Here is a 19,519-nt window from a genome sequence, read left to right as displayed (position 1 = left end):
CATCTTGAATTACTGTTGTTTCCGATCCATAGCGAGCTTTAAAAGAATCAGATTTTCTTCAGAGGAAGAGGCCTTCAAAGGTGTTGTATCATCACTGTTTCCAGTCTTCCCTACTTTCAGATACTACGTTAGTCTAAAATGCAGCATCTGCATTATGACAACCCACGAAAAGCCAAGGAGGTCAGTATTAAATCGTTTAAATTATGAAATCAATGTCCAATTCTCAGCAAGTCAAGCAGGAGGTTAACAATGGAATTAAGTTTCCGGTTGGGATTTTCTTTATAGTGAAATGCGGAGTTGGATTCCACCTCTAGGCATAACTCTAAAAAGGTAATTCTAACTCTAAATAGAAACTAATAAAGCTCAAAAAGAGAGAAGGCACCACAAAACTCAAAAATAAAACTTAATTTATATTTTTACTGTAATTTTAGAACTTGTTTTGTATACAATCAAATATGGGAACGGAAGAGCACAATTCTGATGTACAGTTTGTAAATGGTTGCCCAAAAACACCTTCATGAAAGTCAAACCTTGTATCCAGCTTTATCAAAGAAATTCATTGCATTTTTCTATCCATGATTGGTGGGAGAGTCCCTACAATTATATTGATGAGGCCCAATTTATATCAATTTGAACTAGCATTCAAAAGTTACTCATCTGGCTATGATTACCAGATCTGTTGACTAAAGTCAAACTACTAACAATTTATTACAGATATACAGTTATATTGCAATCAAAAAAGGGGATGACATGCTGAAGTGAGCACACAATCCATACTTCACAAGTGCGGCTGCTGTAGAAATCCCTTATTTGACACATATGCAAGAATATTTGGGATTTCAGACTCAGTGTGCACTTAATGTCAAACAGCAGCAGCAATGTAAAAAAAATACTGCTAAAAGCAGTTACACCTGCTTGTGCCTTTAGAATACTAGTTACACAAAAATGCGACTCAGTGCTTTATGAGAGATTCAACATGCTTCCTAAAAAGTAGCTGCATACATGTAGCAAAGAATGAGATCAATGAATCTGAGTAATAGATAGGAAAATGCATAAAGACCTTATATGACAGGATACAATCAGAATAGCGTAGGAAATGACGTATTTGTGTTTCTGACAAAAAGTCAGAAACAAAGGCGTGCAGATGACAAATCAGCATTATGAAGAGACTCTAAAGGCACATTTCAGATAGCACAATGATTCTTAATTAAAAGTTTCTTTAAAAGGAACAAGAAGTGCATTTTTAGCAATGTTCTCCGAACACAACTAAATGCTTAGTCCAAATGTTTCATAGTATTCTCCTCAGTCAATATGGCTTCTCAGCACAACTCCCAATTCAAGCAAAAACAAGAGGGAGGGGTTGGATGGCTGGGTTAGTAAAGGCTGACAATACTAACAATATTTACTCGTCAGATCCCACTGATCTCTTCTGTGACCTCTTGCGGGGCAACCGTCTTGGTGAAGCTTTGTCTGAAGGAAAAAAAGAACAGGAGTTACCTAATATGATCAATTAACTGAAATCTTTTGGGGGGGAGAAACTATACTATTTATCCACTCAAGAAACTATCATGCAATAGGCAGATGTGAAAGCACCATATGTGCTTTCTGTGGTTATGAACATGCAATAAGTGGTCTATTTCCTATGTAATCCTAAAACAATGGGAGCCCAAGGCATTCAACCACAGCTGTTCTATGGAAACTGGATCACCTTGAGCAAGATGCTTTTGCTCAATTTCGGTTCCTGAATGTAAAACAGGAGTGGCAGGGCATCAGCTTGCATAGCTGTTATTGGGATGAAGGAAACATTATGTCCCATTTACCCTCTATGGCTAAGGGCAGCTAGTTCTAAAAATATTCTTCTTGAGGTCTACTACCTGTAGAATTATAAATTGCACTAAATAGGAAGGATGCCAAGTATTAAGTTAGTAATTCCAAAAGGGTAGTCACATTAATCTTTGTAAACCACCCTGAGAGCTTTGGCTATGGGGCGGTATAGAAATGTAATAAATAAATTAGTAGCTTGTACCAAACACAATGGCACCTTAAACTATCATATATTTTTGTAAAAGCCAAATGTTTTTTTTATTTTTGTAAAAGCCAAATTAGTATAAGGACTAGAAGTCTTAATACAAGTAATGCCTGGTTAGTTCAAGTCAGTGACTGGGTTTGCACAACACAGCTTGCTGTGGGCACCATGCTGCTTATGCAACCCCCACTCCAGGGTTGTCGTGTCATGCGAATCCAGCAAGTGTGGGTTATCTGAGGGTTAAACAATGCTCATTGAATTTGCACGACACAACAAACCCTGAGCAGGGTGGGTGGGTGGGTTGCATATTCAAAATGATGGCTGTATGCACTCCACAGCCTCACTGGGGATTAAAGAACCCATAGTGGGCTGTCATGTCATGTGAACAAGCCCAGAGTGTGGAATTAAATTCCCCCAAACTGTTTCTTGCCCTTGGCTGGCCCCTTAAGTTTGTCAGTTCACAATACTGCAGTACCAACATCGGGAATTCCCCTATACGGTCTAGACTACAGAACTATCAACCCTATCAACTCCCAACTCCCTGGCCGACAGTCCTCTAAACCTCCGTTGCCTCTCCACTGCCTTCCTATGAATTTGCACAGGCCCTCCTATCTCTATACCCCAAGTTTTGCCCCAGTCCCTCTCATCAACTTCATGTCTCCACCATCCATTGTTTCCTCGGGCCCTGCTTTTTAGGCCTCTGTCTGCATCATCTCATTTCCTTTAGCCACCCTGTCTCTTGACCAACATTCCTATTCCTGTTCTATCCCCTTCCTGCACCCCCATAGCAGGCAGCCCTTTCTGACCTTAAGCGCTATGAAGTTTCTTCATAGCCCCTTCTGACTAACTCCTCCTTGCCTCAACTCCCTCTATCCTTTTCTTTTAAGTCTCTCCATCAAGCTTTAATCTCCATCACTCTCCATCAAGCTTTAATTCTGGTTTCTCCTTCTCAGTACATTCCCTACTTCAGTACATCCAGTATTGTTGCCTCCAAGCTCCTTGTGCCTTAGGTTCCCCAATTCTTTCCAGTTTCTAGGCTGTCCCAGTGAGAATTCTTAATCCCAGCCAAATTTACAACTTCACTTTGCCTCACAGAAGCTGTTCTGCTGTTTAGCTCCTTTAGTAACTGAATATTCTACACCACACCACCAACTCAACCAGTGTTAGAGGCTTCAATGCCACTTTTACCAGCCATAAATATGAGCACCAAGTCCAAACAGTGACCTAAATCTTTTTTAAAAGTCCCCCAAGAGCTCAATCATGACTTTCTAGTCACCAAACTGCTGTTTTGCATCAAGAGTGAATATCTTTTGTTTCAATATGGAACCGGTGATGTGAGACCATAAAAATTATAACGTTATAGTGTGCATTCTGAAAACTGCCAAGGATTTGCCTAGTTTTTAGCAATACAGAGAAACTGTTCATATTTACTTTGCAAAATTAGGTATGAAAGACTGTAACAAGTCTATAAGCAGCTTTAGAAAGAGTTGCTTCTTGTTCTAAATTCTGTTAATCTGACGTCTTGATGCTCTTAAGGTTGTGTGAAGCAGATTTTTTTCCTCATAAAAAGTGCAGATATCACTAGAATAACAGCCCTTTGATCCACTTGGGGGTTTATTTTCGATGTACGTGAAGGAAGGAAGGAAGGAAGGAAGGACGGACAAGTCTTGTAGCAAGACTTGTATTTCTCTGGGGAAGTTAACATCTCTTTGGCTTAAGTTTTTAATCTATAAAGTTCAGAAATACAAGACTAGAGGCTAAATTAAGTAGAGACTTACACTTGTAAAATGAAATTTACAGTTGTAGCTGAAATGCAGATACTTTGAAACTGCTTGTGGTTATCCTTTGAAGCTATGCTTCAGTATGAGGTATTTTTTAGGACAAGCATGACACCTCTAGGTTTGGGATCTTTGCCCTTCCCGAGTCTACACATTATTTTCCTTATAATCAACAAATGCTACGATCTTGGGCACATAGAGCAATCCTATACATGTCTACTTATAAGAAAGCTCCACTGAACTCAGTGGGATTTATGCCCAGCTAAGTGTTTATATGATTGCAGCCAGTTAGGCTACTTAAATCCAGTTGACTTCATTGGGATTTAAGCAGCCTAACTGTACAAAAAATTCAATGAAAGTATTTTTATAGTGTTCCATTTGAGCTTTTGCTAAGTAATAGCACTTATTAAGAACTCTGGCTATTAGCTAGTCATGATGTTTATTCCTTTCCTATCACACTGTACAATCTCAGACAAAGAACCATGTGACTGGAAAGTTTCATGAAACTTTTTCTGTTTATAAATTTTAATACTGCTCAATGAAAATTTTGTAGTGGTCCTTAGATATCACCCCTCAACTGATCACACTTGGGCTCATCAATGGGCAGATCACTTTCTCTTTTCCTTTCCCCTACTGATTCCTTGGTGTTCCCCTGCCCTGATAGGTACAATTCTGCCTTAGATCCAACTTAGGTAAACCAGTGACACCCAGAAAGAAATAGGTGAGTGGCAAGCACTTCACACTTGTGCCATTCCTTAAATAGAGCCATTTTGAATAGAGCACAGCAGTCAATCCCATACAAATAGCATGGTAAAATAGCTAGAATGGAATGGTTGAAGGCATATCTGAAAATTTAATGGTTTCTAGGTGATTGCACTGTGTTAACAAGACAATGAAGTTTGTGTTTGAACATCAACCTCCTTAAAATATGTAATAGCTAATCTATCAAATGGGATTAAATCTGTGGGATTTAATAAAAATGTGGGATTTAATCTGGCTTTTTCGCTCAGAGATATTGGTGAAACCCTCAAAACCTTGATGTTATTTTGCAACCACATGCAGTTATTTGAAGTACACTAGACACCAAACAGAAATAAGTTCGATGCAGAAGAACCTAATTAGTGCACAGATATGTATTTTAGAAGCCTCAGCCCAATAAAATTTGTCTCACCTCGTCTACTTTGCACTGAAGCCACAGGAAAAACAAAACAGAAGAGACAGCAAAGATGTTAGAAAAGTCCACAAGCATTTAACAGATCTAATGACATATTTGGACTTATTTCTGAGTCAGCTAGAAGCCAGCAAGATTTAGAGCTCTGCAGCTCCCTCAATCTCCACCCCCACCCAGTACACAGCATCACTAGCCAGAGAATTACAGTTCTACTTTAGAAAAATAGCTATTAAATAAATCCACCAACAACCCAAACCATTTAGAAAGCAAATTTGGAAGGTTTTCTATTACAACATTCACTTATCTAAATGGGTACTGTGCCTATACGAAATTCATTTCTGGACTACAGGTCTTGATACTTACTGATTTGGTTTAAAGTTTCTTGAGGAATCCAACTCATGTCAACATCATTCTGATTGGATGTCCCCATCTCTACTTTTTGAGGTGGTCTTTTTCTCTGGAGGCATTAGAAACAAAATTTAGTAAGGAAACTGGCTATTTTCTTCCCTATAAAGGGCACTATCACCAGATTATTAAATGAAAATATAATTCAAAGGTAAATAAAACTGGCATTATGTTCACTAGATGTTCAGAAACATTAAGGAACTATGAGGACAAAGCTGTATTAGCTGGAAATTCAGTTTTATAACTGCTACTCCCCTTAAATAAATCTTTTGTCATCTTCTGTACAAAAACTATCTCTTCTATTTATAGTAAAAGATAATACATCTCACAACTGTAAGAAAATATATTTTACAAGTTTGTTTTCAAGTTACTGAATTTAGCTGGTCACACAACTTGTGGTATGTTTGTACAATCCTAGCAGTTTTAGCTTTACACCAAAAGTTGCTGATTTGCCCAACATTTTCAATAGTTTCAATGCTTGGTGGCCTGGATATCATTAGTTCCTTACATAATTCAGTGTACATCTTACTGGTAGGCAAAGATCAAAAATCTAACTTGCCATGTTTCTACACAGAGCTGTATTTAGCCATTTTTCACTGTTCAAATTGTGACTAAGGTTTGCTTAAGTAGTCTTATACCTCCTCTTACAGTAACACTTAACATTTGATCCCATTTTAAAACATTCTGTTAGGTAAGAAAAATGTGCAGATGTGGTCCATTAAAGTCATATGCTAATTGCACAAAGTACCACTGCATGGAGAAGACATTTACTGACCTGGTTTACAAGTCACCAACAACCCATGGTTCAAAAGCCACAAGTTATTAAAAATTCAGTGGGAAAGAGCATGTGGACAGTTCCTCCTCGCCCCCCTCCCCCCGCTATGACCCAGAGACAACCCAGACACCCTATGGTGGGTTCAAACTCTGGGTTGTCTATCCCCCAACACCCTGGAGGTCTAGGTTTGGATGTCACAATAAACAACCCAGGGATGTGGGGTCCCCAGGTTGTTTAGTACATGGAAACCAGCACACACACTTTTCTGCTGTATTTTCAAAGAGCCAGTTTCTTCACCATGGGTTGTTGACGATGTGCAAACCAGGTCATTCAGATAAACAGAAATTGACCCACTGTCTCCAGTATAAACTATATATTGGTTATACTGATATCGCATGGTAGTTTTATCTTTGTGTAAACTGTATTGCATTAAGGCTTGCCTCAAGCAAAGCAGTTTTTAACTATATGGCATGACTTTTCCTTCTTCTAAGGATATTAGAGAACACCCATCCTCATACTAGACAGATGAGGTTAGCTTTTGAGAAATATGGGACCATCCTGAACCCAGAAATAAACATTAACATCCTATAATCAGGAAAGGGGATGCTCAGAAGCAATTACTTACCTTCCTAGATTCTAACAGCTGGTGCAGACCAACAATGACAAGCAGGCCAAGTCCACCAAGGAACATATACATAAAGATCCTTATTTAGAAAGAGGAAAAAGTGTAGTAAGTTCTCATTTCTTTTAACAGAGGAAAACTGCAAACATTATCCCTGAACACTTTTACCAGCTTAAAAGAAACAAGGGCCTCCCAATATTAACTCAAGTATTTTCTGTAAAGTACTGTTAAGGATCCATGCCTGGATAGAAGGGAGCCAGACTATCCAGATTATCCAATCAAAGATGAATCAAGGGACACCAGTACAATCTAGATAACCTTGGTGGGATAGCCAAATGCTCATTTGGATCAATGTTCACAGGAGTATTCAAATAGATGAAGAAAGGAGCAAGTTTGTTTCAGCTCTCCATTATGTAATCGTCCTGTAATAGTTCTTCAGTGCTGACAGCAAGAATCTCTTCTGTCCCTCCAAACATTTCGGTGATCAAGAAAACCAACACTTCCAGCTACTGCAAACCCTGATGTCTTATTCATAAAAAGTGAGGCTAATGGAGCTGCGTGCAATAAATGAAACACATCCCTTAGCTTCTTTGCAGTGCTGTGAAAGACAAGTTACTATTCCAAAATCAGCTAATAGGGTATTTAATCTTACGTTTCACCATCTAATCCATCTTCTTTTTCAATAATTGTAACAGTTTGATTGAAAACAGCATCCTGGAAGAAGTTCCCCTAAGATGAGACATGCACTAAGATTAAAGCTTGCCAAAAATATCAGATTCATGTCAGTAGGTGGCACATATATTACTATAGGTCTCTAGGGATGAACTACATTCCCTGCCCTTGCCTCCAGCTCTTTTTAATGCTTGTCCATGATTTCGACACATGTTGCAGATGACAAACAACAGCATTTATTGTCTTACATGGCTAGATGATTTCTAGGTCTCTGCTTGTCAACACCCATTTTAAAAGCTTTACACATATTATGTGCACACCAAATGGAAGAGGAGCATCCAGTCTACTGAAAGTGGAGCTTGTCTTGTAGCCAGAACCCAAAACAATTATTAATACTGATTAAGGAAGGCATGATAAATAAGAATGATAATTTGAGATTTAAGAAGCTTTCTTGGTAAGGGGGCATTGGTCAGGGAGCAGGGAGTGGGAAGGGAAGAGAAAAAAATCTTTAAATGGTCCAATTCTGGGCCAAAAAAGGCCCAATTCTGGTGCAAACAAGAAATAAAACATGTATGTCAGAACATATAAAAATTCTGAAGTGTAGACTATTGGGGAGGGAGGGGAGGAGTCGACAGGCAAAAACACGATTTTTAAAACGCACTGCTCTTCTGATCACAAGACTACACCCGTTCAAACCAGGCTCTGAGACAGCCCTAGCCTATAGTGGGCCTGTTCGCATATAATGACCACCAATCATGTGAACAACTCACGGGCTACTGGGATGAGCAGGAGAGGGTAGATTAACTGCTGGGTTGTTTTGCCCCTAAACACCCCATCAGTCCAGCTTCACATGTCACACTCAACAACCTACAAATAAGTCGATCATAGGTTGTTGATTAGAAGCAGAAGTGGTGGGCATGCAGGAGACAGCGTGCACGTTCTCTCCCACTTGTGCATGACAACCCATGGGTTGTTTAAACCATGGACTGTTATGTGTGAACCAGGTTAACGTCTCATCCCAAAACCAATTATCACAAACCTTGGAATGTCATCCTGGAATGTAGCTATAGCAGAACTTGTAGATCAACTACCAACCACAACAAATACCTAGTTTAACACTGAAAACTTAGCCCCTTCCTTTCGAGCTAACCAGACCACCACTCACATTTTGGTCTTTGTAATTCAGATTGATAACCAGTCCAAAGGGACGACCACCCATAGGCTCTGCAGGTATAAAGGAGTATTCAAAGGTTGCCTGTCTCTGTGGTGGAACAACTGTGTTCAGCGGAAGAGCGGTGAAATTCTGAATGAAAAACTGGTAATCTTGAGGATACCGGAATGAAGCATCTAGAGACTCTATAATGAAGTCTTCTGTACCCTTATTAGTAAAGCCTACTAAAAATTTCACAATGTTGTTTGCTGGAAAATCTAGGGAGGAAAATTAGGGAAAGGATTAAGATGCAATTTTGTGCACAACGTAAAACATTCAAGACACTGCATATTAAAATCTATATAATTACAAGAGACTAAACTGACAAAGTATGCTGGCCTGATGTAAAATACAGCTATAATTTACCTTCTCCTTTCACAAACAAGATTGTTGTATCAGCGCTAGGTGACGCTTTGGGTTCTCCTGAAAGGTCTTCTTCCTCCTTCTCTTCTGTCTAATACAAGAGAATGTTTTTGAAAAGCCTACGATGAACAATGAAGCAACAAATTCCAGCCATTGTAAGGTTACTATCACATCAAAGAATTTCCATACAAAATAATGCACTCCTCAAAAATCATTCAGGATTTCTTCAGATTTAATATTACTAACAGCAGCAGCCGAAGAGATTGTATGCAGAGATGCACAGGCAGAGGGGGCAGGTGGAATGTGACTTTTCTGACCATTTTCCTCTGGCAGCACCCTCAAGGGTTCCCTGATCCAGAGGAGAGACTTGTGTGCCAGGGGGAGGAAGATGGCAGGGAAGTCATGTTCCACCAGCATGTCTCTGGATCCAAGCCACTAGCTGGAAAAAAAACCTTACACTGTGTAGCAATGAGCATCAATTAAGGAAAAAGTTAAAGCTTGTTTTATTCCCAGCGATGTTTCGATATTTTACAGTAACATGGCCTACAATCTACCTCAAATATTAGAAATGTTATGAGATAATCCTGAAGCAAAAGATTAGTAGCCAAGATGAAAAATCTATCCTGTTTAATTCAGAAACAACATCCTGGTAAAATTCCAATGACAGCTTCACACAATCCAAATATAGAAAGAAGACAGCATTTTCCTAGCACAATTCTCATGTACTCAGCATGAGATTTAGAGCGTTTCTCCAAAACTCAGCTATAACCTACATCATTGAATAACTGGGGTTCTGGAAATATATTTGATGCCCTAAACCAATGGGGATCTAATTCTGCATATTTGCTAAGTAAAAAAAATCTTGTTAATTTAATACGCTGTATAAATATATAAAAATAAATAGCCAAAAGTATGAGTTGAAATACTGGAATATAAAAAAAAATCAACTATAATAGGGCTGTAATCCTATACACACTTACCCAGGAGCAACTCCCACTGAATTGCTCCCACTGGGGCTTACTTCTGAGTAGACATGCATAGGACTGCACTGTTAATGCAGTTTCATGCAATTACACCTTTAACATTGGTTTTATTTGTCTTGCAGCCAATCCAGTGAATTTATAATTTTTGGGTCTGAATTATATGTACTTTTGGTTTTAATTTTACCCCACTGTTCCCCCCACCCCATACACACACACTTAGAAATAACTAGATCTTTTGTGCACGATTAAGGGCGCAATCCTGTGTGGATTGCTGGCGGCCTCCAAACATGGAGCCTGCTGAGTATCCAATGCAAGGCAAGAAGACAGCGGAGGCAATCTTCGCCTCTGCACTCCAGCCACCCTGCATGTCTGCCAGATGGGTGATTTTGTCCATCTAGCGGTGGTGCCATGGAGGGGGGGGGGAGGGGGGAGGGGAGGGGGCTGGGGTGGCCACAGGATACGTCATAGTGCAGCCACCCTGGTCTCCTCCCCTGCCTGCCCCCAGGAAACCCCCTTTTCCCTGTCTCTGTGCTCTGTTTTCCAAGGGTGGAGAGGTAGCCAGCGTGGTTCTCTCCGCGCTGGCTTCAATGGGGAGGGGCGGGGAGCATGGTTTTGTCTCCGAGGTCAGAGCACTGTCTCCAACCTTGGAGCCAGGAAACTGAACTATCCTATCCCTCCCTCCAGATGCTGTCTGGAGGGTATAGGATGGCTCCCTATATTTATCTGGTATGCATGCTTCCTAAGGATACACATAAAAAATTACTACTTTGAAATTATATCCATTTCATAGATTTCATAGAATCATAGGGGTGGAAGGGGCCTACAAGACCATCGAGTCCAACCCCCTGCTCAGTTCAGAAGCCTGATTCCCAGGCAGTCTCCCATCCAAGTACTAACCAGGGCTGACCCTGCTTAGCTTCCGACATCAGACGAGATCGGCTTGCTGCATTTGCTGTTTCACTAATTAGTTTTATGAAATAAATGTATTCTTAGACACATTTCCATGAAAAAATATAGTCATGGAGAGTTTGCTACCCTTAGGGAGCAATCCCATGACTGCTAGACGGCCATAGGATATGCTGTTATCTGGGAACCGACCTCAGAGCCCACACTCTGAGGTCTGTTCATGGAGAACTGACCTCCCCCCACTTCTGCGATGCCTTGAAGGCAGCGTGGAACAGCCCCATCCTCCATGCTCACAAGAGAAGTGTGGAGCAGCAGGAAAGGGGCGAGGCTGGGGGTGTTCCAGGGTGGGGAGAGTGTAGCTGCCTGTACGACACATCCTATGTGTCGCACAGCAGCCTCCTTCCCTGCTCTGTGCTCCTGTGGCTAGACAGCCACAATCGGCTGTCCAGCAGAAAAAGCAGGGCAGGAGGAGTGCGGAGGGAACGATCCCCTCCATGCTTCTCCTGCCTTGCTTTGGATAGGTGGCTGCCTATCTAGATAGGATTGCACCCTTAGTTACTATCTCCACCACACTGCCCACATAAGCAACATATTCCTGCTTAAAACAAGATCAGTCTTCTTGTTACGCTATGGAAGCAAACATTAAATATTAAGGAGTCAGTCTGAACACTGAGCAGACCATTTCAGAAACGCACGTGCAGGATTATTATTTCTGAAAGTTTCCCTATAAATGTTTTCCTGCATATATAAAGTTCAGCACATCAAGAAGAAAAACTCTGAAGGTACTTTTTTCACAACTGGAGCAGGAGGACATTACAATCAGTAAACAGATATTCCTTCTCTCTAATGTAGTGCTACATTTCTCTCCCTACACCACTCATTTTGTTGACTGCTCCTTGTTTCAGCTAGCAAAGATCTGTCTTTATTATGTCCTATTTATAGCTGGGGCAGCTCAAATATCTTGATATCAGTTAATCTGCTTTAAAGATGGTGGTGATAAACATTAGTTTGTGGAACAGAAAAACATCCTTGAAGATCTACCAATTCTGTAGGTTCATCCTCTTCAACTTCAGCTTCATCATCTTCATCTTCAACTACTGTATCTTCTATTGCTTCCTCATCTTCTGTGGCATCTTGAGCAGCCACTAGCAAGCTAGAGCCTAGAGGCAAATAAGCAAACCCGTTTTAAAATATTTTCCATAAAACGTTATTTTCAACTTTGTTTACAAAAGCTTCTAGTGCAATTACATGATCAGTTTAGATAAGACATGAATACACCACAGAACTTGTCTACTGGGAAGCATCAATACAGTGCGTAACATTAGCAAAGAGCACTAAAAACCTGATTCAAAAGGAACCATGTGTTTTACACAGAAGTGCTCAGTGTAGCACAATCCATAGTTTACTCTGTTTATAAGCAGTTATCAAAGCAATTTTATACAGTACCTACTGCACTAGGAACCATACAAAGTATTTATTTAAAATATCTGTACGACACCTTTCAATTCCTTCCCTAACTGCACTTTTGTCCAACCAGCATGCAGTGCTCGAAAGGTCATCGCTCAGTGGTAGAGCACATGCTCTGCATGCAAAAGGCCATCGGTTCAATCCCAGGCATCTGTGTATGGCTGGGGAAGTCTTGTGTCAGTATTCCTGGGAAAGCAGTCAGTTAGTGGAAGACTGGCATTTCCAGCATCAGCAAGGCCCCCTACTAGAGGTTTTATTTTTTAAAAAAAATGGGAAACTAGGCCCACTACAAAGTGAAGCAGCTGTAGCCTTGCTGTCACTTTGGTTTGAAATGCATCTAGCCACCTTCCAAGAATGCTTCCAAACAGAAGGGAAGAACCATTTCTGCCACCTAGTAAGCTTCAGGGAGTGAAGGTGGCAGTGGGTTGACCATAGCTGAGTTGGGGAGAGCCGCTGGCCCGCAGAGCTGCTATCACCACTACTGCCTTTCTGGGGCAGATGCCTAGGGGAAAGGACAGTAGGCCCACCAGCTGGAATGGGGGGAGGGGGGAAGCATGGGAAAAGGCCAATGTGGCCACTACTGCAGCCTTCCTGGGGGGAAGAGTAGGGGGAGGAAGGCAGACAAACAGTCTGGCTAGGGTGTGTGGTGAAATCTCTGGGGAGCTACTTCCTGTCACTGCTGCCTGTGCTTTGCTGAAGTGTGTGAGTATACATGCATGTGTAATGTTGTTTGTGTTTTGGGGGGGAAGGTTTGGGTGCCTGAGCAAAGCAACTGTCTCCACTCTGTGCACACACATATTAAGTGTAGTTTCCTCAGCTCTCCACCTCTTCTAGCCATCTACACCCTTCCAAATCCCCCCCCTCTCTCTATATATGTGGTCTACTTGCATGTTTTATACATAGTGCAAACTTTTTTCCAGTCACTCTGTTATTGTTTTGAATGAAGGTGAGTTTTCTTGAATGAAGGTGAGCCACTCACCGCCTCCGACTCTGGAGAGGAAGGTTGGGGCTGGTTGTTTTGGCAGGGGCCATCCCCTGCCAAATTCAGCCCCTGCTCACCTCACCTACCTCTAAAAGTTTGGAGCTGGAGGTGGAACAAGCGACTGCCCCAAGGTTAAGGGCTAAGGCTGTAATCTAATGCACATTTGCCTTGGAGTAAGCCTCAGTGAATGTAAAGGGAGTTTCTTCCAAGCACAGTGCATAGCATTATACTGAAGGGGAGGAAGGGCAGGAGCCTGGTGACAACTTTTGGTTTGGCTACCAAAATGGATGTTTCATGTTCTTTTTAAAGTAGTTTAGGATCGATAAGTAGTATTGCATATATTTCAGTTTGAAAAGATTGAAATTTTGGGGACAGAAAAGGAAAAATCACATCCATTATTTCAAATTTTCTGGAAATGTTACAACTCTAGAACTAGGTCTGGGCAGATAACTGAAGCAGTTCACAACTGCCCAGTTAAGAAAGTGAGCTGAAGGGAGGGAGCAGCATGCCACAGTGGGGTACTTACTGCCAAAAGGTAGAGCTGAATCTACAGTATGGCAACTTAAGTCCACCCACAATGCAGCACTGATAGAATTCTGACAAGAAAACTGGCAAGTGGAGTTATACCTGTTGGTGTCAGCACACACAAGTCAAGTTACACAATCAGAGCACACAATACTGTGGATAGAGCATTTTGCCAAAACTAGGGATGGCAATATAGGGAAAAACTGCAATAAAGGAGTTTAGGAGACTTCCTCCAAATAAAAGGCAAAAGCAACCCCTCTTTTTTGAGGGCAGAAACAATGGAAATCAAATTTCCCTTTCCCTTAAGACATTAGGGCAAGGTCTTAGTTGTCTATCGAGCAAGCACAACTCAGAAGCTTCACTACATCTCAGTTCAACTGATTTCAGAGCTTAAGATCAACATATTGGTTTAATTTAGCTGTCTATTGGGAAGAAAAGGTTAGAACAGGCCTCTTACATCACAATTATCATAAATGTTTTGAAGTGGAGGCTCACAATATGAAGAATGTGAGCACAGAAATACATAGGAGAAAATGTAAAATCTTTCTTTTATTTCCCAACTGGCTTTAGCTATTCTACTTAAAGACTTCTGGATACCTTTTGGGAAGAAGATTCCGTAATACTTTCCTAAAAAGCAAGCACAACTGAAGTACTTAACTACAGCAGGCCACTCAAAAGTTTTCCAAGCAACTGGATGTTTTCCAGCTTTCTTGATCTCTCCTATACATTTTAGAAAGAATGATGATGTGGCATCGCCGCATCGTAGTGGAAGGGAAGGAGTATATTCAACATCTGTTAAGGCAGCCAGACACAGCCCCAATAATTAAGGGAAGTGCTACCCTTCAGTTCTCTTGAACAAGTATTCCTGGTGCAGTACTAGGTGCAATACTGATTGGGTTTGCACAACAACCCACACTCAAGGCCGAGTGTGGAATGTTGTTGTTGAACCATGGGTTGTCTTGGTGCGTGAACCCATCCCCGCTCACAAACCATGGTATGTTAGTGCAGATGGATTCACACAACACAACAACCCATGGTTCAACCATCACCCATGGTTCAAGGACAACCCACATTCAATCTTGAAAGTGGGTTTTTGTGTTATATGAACCCAGCCACTATAAATGTGAACTAACCAAAATCTAAACGATATCTTATGCGATTACAGATAAGGAAGTGCACTGGCATTTATCTCTGGAATTAGCTCTACAATTCTCAGCCAGAATAACTTGCTGGGCAAAATAGTTGGAAGATAATGAGCACACATTCCACCACATACTATCATTGTACATGCCTCAATGAAATGAATTTGTTGAATACATGCACAAATGCCTCCCAATGAAGTGAATAAGGGTTGCACATCACTAGTATTTGCACCAAAATTTGATCAGAAGCTTGACTTTATTTCACCTAAAAACAGTAACAAAAGGTACAAGGGAACAAGGATCTGAAACCTCCAGAAGGAATAGCTAATTAACAAGTAATCACAAAACCCAAGAAACATAATTGTATGACCATATACAGGTACAAATGGAAATATAAATCACCTACAATGATACACATCAGAAATCAATTGGACATGAAGTTTGCTAGCTATAATGAGAGTAACCTGATAACGCTAGTAAACCGAGTAATAGCCATGTAGTTATCAGAAGGACAATCCATAAAACCAAAAGGATATCTTCAAATAGGATGAATGGGCAATAAGTTGACAAGTGTAGTTTAAGTGTAAAGTGATGCACACAGGGCAATTTCCCCCCTAATTTTATATAGACACTGATGGGGTCTGAGCTGGTGGTGACTAACTAGGAGAGAAATCTTGGGTTGTGGTGGATAGGTTGGCTCAGTGTGTGACAGTTGCAGAAGAAGGCAAATTCCATGTGAGGGATTATTAGAGAACAGAATGAAAATAAAACCACTAGTATTGTAATGACCTTATATAAATTTATGATGCAGCCACATTTGGAATACTGTGAACAATCCTGCCCGCACCTCCATCTCAAAAAGGATATTGCAAAGAAGGAAAACCAGAATGATTAGGGAACTGGAGCATCTTCCCTACAAAGACAGATGTTTTTGGATTTATAGTATAGAAAAAAGGGTGACTGGGGGGCAAGACAGTAGCTGAAACATTTAAGCACAATGGAGAAAGAGGATAGGAGTTTCTTCCTTTCCTCTATTACAGGGAAGGACAATCTCCGGCCTGTGGGCCACTGGGACCCAATCCTGCCCCCAGAGGTTTGAGCACCCTTTGCAGGCCCCACACCTTGTCCCCAGGGAATCTCTCTGTTATCTCCATGCAGAAATTGGGAGATAAACTGGAGACTCCCCCGCATCACGCACCCCTATCAGGATGTAAGCAGCACAGGAAGGAGTCTAACTTGGGCAGAGCTTGCAGGAGTCAGCTTCTGCAAGTTCCGTCCGAGTCCCTTCCCGTGTTGCTTGCATATCAAATGGGGCACAAGCAGTGCGGGAAAGAGAAGCGTAACTCAGTTGGGGCTTGCAGGAGCCGGCTTCTGCAAGCCCTGGCCGAGTCCCTTTCTCCATGCAAAGAAAGAAACATGGAACTCCATGTCTCTCTCTGCATTATTTTTTTAAAGTGGTTGGGGTGGATGATGTCATGGGAGTGGGCTGGGCTTTGGGTATGAGGCTATACTCCCTGACATCATCCAGCCCACCGGTTTGGTTCGGAGTGGTTGCCCTCCTCTGCCATATTAGATCTTTGGGGTTCATGGTAAAACTGCCAGGAGATTCAGGACAGTCAAAAGGAAGTACTGCCACACACTTATGGAATTTGCTTCTACATGACATCATGACGGCCACTGCTTGATTGTTTTAAAGGGGGATTAGATAAAGGGGAATAAAGCTACCAATGGTCACTAGTGATGATGGTGCTATCTAGGTTTAGAAGCAGTATGCGACAAGCTACCACCCTTGTGTCATGTTTGTAGGCTTCTCATGGGCATCTTGTTGGTCACTATGGGAAACACAGTGCTGGAGAAGGTCTATCCAGCAGGGCCTTTTCTTATATCATATAACAGACAATCAGTGATATAAACATCCAAAGAATAGTTGCTAGTATCAGACATTGTGCTTTCTATACCTACTCTTTATAAACTCTTGGATACAATTTCTTTCCCTGCCTTGACATCCACCTTCTCATGCTGCTAATGATGCAGATTCACCATGAGGTCATGAATAAGGCATATGGTGGAACAGCTTTTTTATTATATTATTATTATTATTAAATTTATTAATCGCCCATCTGGCTGGTCACCCAGCCACTCTGGGCGATGTACAACATACAATAAAAACAGTTTAAAACAAAAAAATTCTACAATAAAAACATTTTCTAAAATACCCTAACCCACCCCAAATGCCTGCCTGAACAACAGCGTTTTTAACGCACGACGGAAGCTCATATAGTTCAATATTTTGAACTATTTTCACACAGAACATATGGAACACACAGCATTTATGGTATCCACATATGAAATTGCCAATTATTTGATGTTTGTTTTTTGTAATTCCTATATTGCACATGAGTTTGGAAGTATGGATGTGTGTTTTAACTGAAAATAACTCCACGCTGTCAGGACCCCAGAGAGGTTTGAAGAGACAAGAACTTGAGGGTAAAACCACATAATGCTCGCCAAGAACATCACCACATGTGTCATTGTATCCTCAATATTCAGCCTTGGCCAGCATGTGTAAAACGTGCTAAGACAGCTCAGTGAATTGTACCTGTTGCTGAAACCATGTTCACACCTGCATATAATTAAAAGCCCAACATACAATTCCCATACTTCTATTCTGCGCTAGTTTTTCATGATCAGGGTCAACTACTTTCTCAAGTTCTCTGCTCACTCACCAACGTAGACTAGAACCCTTACTACAAACACGATTTGAGAGGCCAAGAAAGTAAGCCATGCTTTTACCACCTGAATGATTAAAAAAGGGCAATAACTATGTTAAATTAACTCCTGTATTTGTTCATAGGCAACTGTGAAACACAAAATTAAATTTACCAGGTACAAAATTCATCACACTTATGCAGACAACTTTCTGTCTCTAGATTAGGGGGGAGAAAGTCACGTCCTTGTGTCCGCTCTGTTCCAAAGTGCCCAGTTAATTAATTGTAACCAACTTGTAAGAGGCAATACAGTCCATTTGACAGCAAACACTCTCAAGAAAGCATGGTGTTACTGCATTTTTTAGGCACATGCATGAAGAAATGAACACTGACTGTGGGGAACCACAAAAATGCTCTAGGTCAACTGAATGCTGTAAGGTCCAACTCGCGTATTTCAGCAACCTCTCTACACTAATTCTGATCAGAGATTCTCAAAATCCATCCCACGCCTGAGCATATCTGGGACACCAGATGCAAGCATACACAGCACTACCTTGATTTTCAGATGAAACAGCTGCATTATGTCTACTAGATATTGAAGCCAATTTTTGACATCATTAATCTCCACGCTCCACACAACTTTTATTAAAATAAAACAATTCCACAGCAGACTTAACAGAGCTGACAGAAATTAGCTCCAATTAAGCACTTACTAAGGTTATTTCAAGAAAACTTAACCAAAATAGCGCAAACCCTACAAACCAGCACTAGTTATATGACTGTCTCATCTGTCATGGAGATGAGAGGAATTCAGTAAGTTGTACTTGATATCAAACAAGTTGTATTCCACGATCATGTCAATTTGAAATGCTATGCGTCCGTTAGCTATTTCTGTTTTAACAACTCTCGCTCTTTTTAAAGAGAAACTGGTCTGTCGCTTGCTCACCCGCGAGGCCAAGTGCTGCAGTTAGGTTGCTTCCTAAGCCTTCAGGTGGGGTCAGAGGACAAACCCGAGCCACTACTGTAAGCTCCGAGGAACCGCGCGTGGTTTTGCGAAGGAAGTAGTGAGGAATCACAGCAGCATCGGCTCTCGGGCAACGTACCACTTCGAGGCATAGGCTGCAGCAGGGGCTTGAGTTTTCCACACGGGTCCCGCTGAGGGCAGCCAGAAAAACCTCACTCCCACCCCGGCTGTTAGCCCATTACACAGCATAATAATAATTCCTCAGAAGGTGAACAAGAATAAATAAATAAATAAGTGAAGCTACACGCCGCCATATGGGTAAGTGTGCGCGCGTGGGGGGATAGTACCAGCGAACTGGACTGACACGTCACCCCGCGGGGAGGAGGGAGAGCGCGCCGGAGCAGCGGCGTAGCCCCCTCTGCCACAGGGGCGGGCAGGCACCGAAGCGGAGCTCGCTGGGAACTCGCCCGCCGACCCGCCGCGAGGAACCGCCTCACGCGCTGCTCCCGTTTAAAAGTGCGCAGCCCCCGCGCCCCTCGCAGCAACCGCCGCCGGCGCCCGCGACGAGAGAGGGGGAGGGCAGCGCGCGCCCGCTCGCGTTCCTTCTCCCTCAGTTCGTCTCTCTCACCTGGGCCACTTCGGGCGCCGCCGAGCAGCAAGGCGGCGGGGAAGGCGAGCAGCACGAGCAGCAGCAGCTGGGGCAGGGATTTCCTCATGGTAGCGGGCCAACTAGCGCCCTCCGCGGCAGTTAGTGCTTTTTCCTGCCGCTACGCAATGGCGAGAGGCTCCCATCCGGCCGACGTCCCGCCTTCCTGACCCC

At 42.0% G+C, this 19,519-nt stretch overlaps 1 protein-coding gene across 2 annotated transcripts; it reads right to left on the bottom strand.

The window, feature by feature from the left end:
- Positions 1-390: 390 nt before the first annotated feature.
- SSR1 (signal sequence receptor subunit 1) lies at positions 391-19,519 on the bottom strand. Of its 2 annotated transcripts, none has more exons than XM_084850369.1 (8): positions 19,328-19,519; positions 11,953-12,071; positions 9,026-9,113; positions 8,615-8,877; positions 7,430-7,506; positions 6,781-6,859; positions 5,339-5,432; positions 391-1,470 (listed from the first exon to the last, which is right to left on the bottom strand). In XM_084850369.1, exons 1-8 carry the CDS (start codon positions 19,413-19,415, stop codon positions 1,403-1,405), a joined length of 876 nt encoding a protein of 291 aa, XP_084706495.1. In that variant the 5' UTR covers positions 19,416-19,519; the 3' UTR covers positions 391-1,402. The 2 variants fall into 2 exon arrangements, with proteins under 2 accessions (XP_084706495.1, XP_084706496.1); XM_084850370.1 differs by lacking the exon at positions 391-1,470 and adding an exon at positions 4,853-4,990.

Source organism: Heloderma suspectum, chromosome 4 (genome assembly GCF_057233095.1).
Source record: "Heloderma suspectum isolate Gila_16-S chromosome 4, 16-S_ref, whole genome shotgun sequence".
Taxonomy (NCBI): domain Eukaryota; kingdom Metazoa; phylum Chordata; class Lepidosauria; order Squamata; family Helodermatidae; genus Heloderma; species Heloderma suspectum.
Note: the sequence above shows the minus strand (reverse complement) of the source record. Positions and strands in the feature narration are given on the sequence as shown.